This window comes from Gavialis gangeticus, unplaced genomic scaffold, assembly GCF_001723915.1.
Source record: "Gavialis gangeticus isolate Ggan-Ray unplaced genomic scaffold, GavGan_comp1, whole genome shotgun sequence".
In the NCBI taxonomy this organism is placed as follows: domain Eukaryota; kingdom Metazoa; phylum Chordata; order Crocodylia; family Gavialidae; genus Gavialis; species Gavialis gangeticus.
The window spans coordinates 71642923-71646710 of record NW_017728993.1 but is presented as its reverse complement, the minus strand read 5'-3'; the positions used below and the strand labels follow the sequence as shown (position 1 = coordinate 71646710).

Genomic DNA, 3788 nt, shown 5'->3' with positions numbered 1-3788 from the left:
TGACTCCCAGGGGGAAAAGGCATGTATCTGTTTACAATGCTGTTGCCTGATTTTGCCTCAAGAGACACAGATGTTATTTTTGTGAGGGTCTCATGAGCTGAAGCTTCAGCATTGCTGAGAACAAGATGCTCCATAGGAAAAAGTCTGTCTCAGGGCAGAAGCCCATCTGAGAGCCCAGGAGGAACTCACTCAATGCAGAGGCTGCCTGGCTTTGGGAAGTGCTTCCCCCACACTAGGTTGGGCTAATGAAAGATGCATCCTATTCAGTTAGACACAGCATGATCCTCTCCCACACAAGGGACCCCAAGATTGCAGCTGCCTCCTCCTCACTCATATTGGGACTCCAGTCCACATTTGGCTCCTGAGATGCACCAGGAGCTCAGCAGAGCAGGCTAGCTCTGTTCCCTGCTATGAGTCTAGGGCTACCCTTAGGTGGTAGCAGTAGTGCTGGGGCAGGCACTAGGAGAAAGCAGCATGTACCTCTGCCTTCCAACAGCTGCTAGTACCAGGGGCCCATATAAGTCACTGCAACAGCACAGAGCCACTGGAACACAGGACTGCCCTGGGTCCCCCTTCCAGCTCATCTGTCCCACATCCACCAGACCACGCACTGACAAGGCAGCCTCAGAACTGCTGGTTTCTTGCTGCCCTAGGACCATGCCCTGGCCCCTTTGCACTGGTGCAGAGGAATGAATCCTCTTACTATGATTCACCTCCCTGCTGTGCAGCCCCCAGTGCTGCCACAGACATCCATGCCCAGTGTGGATGCAACACAACTATTTCAGTTTAAGGGCTGTTTATACCCTTGCTGCGGTCATTTTCACAGATGCAAACTACAAAATCAGGGGCTGGACAGCAGAGATGAGCCCCAGAGGCAGCACTGTCAGCTGTTCCCCACTGTATGACCCATTAGCCTCTGCTTACCCCAACAGAGGATGGTTGCCCCCCTCAAGTGGGCTCTGCTCTAGGTGGGCCCCACCCACTTGCTGGGCTGACACCCCAGGCATGGTGATGTGGGGCCCCCTGCCCAGAGCTGCCTCACAGTGATGCAGGGCACTCTGGGGGACGTACCACTTTGATAATATCTGCAGAGATCTGCAGCCAGGGCAAAAGTCAGGGCAGAACCCCCACACCAGTAGGTTATACAATGGACTGACCACAGGCCTCACATCAAGCCTGCCTGTGTCCTATGGGGAACAGATCCCCCAGTTGTTGCAGGCCTGGTCAGGTTGGTCCCATTCAGCCCCCACATCTATCAGAATACCAGCTCGCAGCTGATGCAGCCCCTGAAACGCCTCCATAGCTGACCAGCTCTTTCAGTACCTAGGCACAGGAGCAGCAAGCTAGAGACAGGGGCAGCCCTTCAAGCTGTGTATCTGGAGATAGATCCCCTCCCTCCCCACTACAACCCCCTGTCCAAGCAGCAGGCCAAGTTGAAGAACAGTCCTTTAAGTCCTGGGGCTCTGGCAACCCCAACCCACGCCTCCCCACTAAAAGGATGGCTGTGGATTAGTTGCCCAGATGTGCCCAAGCAGCTGGGGGTTGAGAGGACCATCCTATCACACAGGAAATACTGGCTCAGAAAGTCAGAGCTGCTCACCTTCTTTTTCTTCTTCAGAACAACCTTCACACCATCCACTGAGACCATGAGACTAACTTTCTTCTTCTTGATGTTCTTGGCTTTGAACTCGTACTGGATAGGGAAGAAAAGAAGGAAAGGAGGGATTAATTCACTTGTGTCACCTCATCCTGTTCTACAAAGGGTGTGTGAAGGCTTGTGTGTACCTCACACATCTCCTCCTTAGGCATACACACACCCGCAAGCATGCACACACAAACGCACATCGCCTGGGTACACACACTCACCCACATCACCACACACCTGTAGGCACATCCCTGTATGAACATATTTATCTGCATACACACAAAGCCAGCAAATGCCATTTCATGAGGGCAGGGATCTCCCCCTCCCCATTTCTGTTTCCTGCTCCCCTTTTTTACTTCTCTCTCTCTCATGTGCACACACAGCACAGGAGAAACATACTGATGCTCAGTGTGCCATATCACTTGGACTCGGGGTTATGAGCCAGTATTCAGGGGGAGCTGCTAATGTGACAGTGCTCAAGGCACTGTCTTCCCAAAGGCTGTTGGCATGGCACTGACACCAGTCCACGCACGGGGTACTGATAGTCAGGGCCATCCCTAGCGGGGGGCAAATTGGGGCAACTGCCCCAGGCCCCACGCTTTGGAGGGCCCCGCAGAGCTGGGTGAAACAGTGGCTCCTCATCCAGCTGCTCGCTACCCCTTGCCGCTAATGCTGCTGCTGCCATCAGTAGCAGCAGCTTCTTCGGGTTCAGGGCCCATGGGATTGGAGCAGGGGTGGGGCCCCGCATGGGCTGATTTGCCCCGGACCCTGTAGCCTGCTCAGGTCAGCTCTGCTGATAGGCCTTGCTCCTGGCAGTGAAGTCCTCTGAAGAGCAAGTGCTGTTGTCCCATGCCTGCAACGGGATGTTTACCCTTGGTAACCAGGCCACCTCACTCCCATCTGGCACCAAGGCCTGCCCAGATACATGGCAATGAAACCCAACTATGCTTTCCCATGACAACAAAGGTCAGCAGCAATGGTGCCCGTACTCATAGGGATGGGAGGAACATGGATTAAGCCTCTCTGGTGAAAGGAGGGCCAAGGCCTTTTCCTCCCCTCCTGTAAACATTAGGCTGGGGAAAACCCTGTCCTTGAGACCATAAAGCGAGAGGAAAGATCTCCCCTCATCACTGCATGACTTGCCTTGGGGTAGGCCACCCTGTTCCTTCCATCAGCCCTTCCTCCTTTTCCCTAGGGCAGGGGTTCCCAACGTCTACGTGCCCAAGGGCACATTCAATTTAAAAGAGAAAACAGCAGGCGTCAATGTGAATATTAAACTCCTGGATACACGCAGGTGCATAGTTTTGTTTGGGGAGGGAGTAGTAAGTGCCACCCTGTCATTGCATCAGTCAGACCGACTCAGTCTCATTTTGGCGGCCGTCACGTACAGCCTGTGAAAAAAATGTTGAAGTGTTGCTGTTCTGAGTTCAATCGGCAGTGACAGCATTTTTTGTTGGAATAATGATTTTTACTGATCAAGAAAATGCGCATGGGCACCTGAATAAACCTCGGGGGGTGCCACAGCACCTGCGGGCACCGCTGCCTTAGGGAGTGCCTTTCATTGACTCCCTGAGGGCTCTGACATATAGCTTAGCTAGGCCCCCCATCTCAAACCTCTGCCAGGCTCTTCTCTCAAACCTCACCCCCTCCAGTAGTCCATGAATTGGGGGAGAAGGGCAGGATCCTCTGCATAGCAGACCTAACAGCATTCACCCACAGCTCCTACAAACCCCATCTTGTCTGCCTCCACTCTAGTCACAGCTGGAGGGGGCACTGGTGGAGCCAAGTAAGAGGGAGATGCAGGTTTGAAGAGATCTGGGAAGAGGCCACAGTTGGTTCATCCTCTTCCCTGGCGTGCCATTACATCAGCAGTGCTGCTTCCCACAAGTTTCCCTTGCTGCTCTGGGATCATGGGGCTCTCCACTCCAAAGACACTGTAGCCTCAGACATGCTGACATCTATTAAACCGAATGGCAGTCGCACTAGTGTTTTTGCTACATCCTGTGTGTGCACTCATTGCTTGGGGGGGGGGGGAGGGGGGGTTTGCTACATCCTGTGTGTGCACTCATTGCTTGTGGCGGCGGGGGGGGGGGGGGGAATTGTCTTTGTGTCAAGAGACCAGGGGAGGGGGGGGGGGGGGTCC

At 54.0% G+C, this 3788-nt stretch overlaps 1 protein-coding gene across 3 annotated transcripts in view; it reads right to left on the bottom strand.

The window, feature by feature from the left end:
• Window positions 1–3788, bottom strand: part of NOS1AP (nitric oxide synthase 1 adaptor protein) — a 210453-nt gene that overhangs the window by 63600 nt on the left and 143065 nt on the right. For all 3 annotated transcript variants that reach the window (XM_019501996.1, XM_019501997.1, XM_019501998.1), the window contains exon 3: window positions 1601–1693. In XM_019501996.1, the coding sequence (XP_019357541.1) occupies window positions 1601–1693 (93 nt within the window). The remainder of the gene's footprint in view (window positions 1–1600; window positions 1694–3788) is intronic.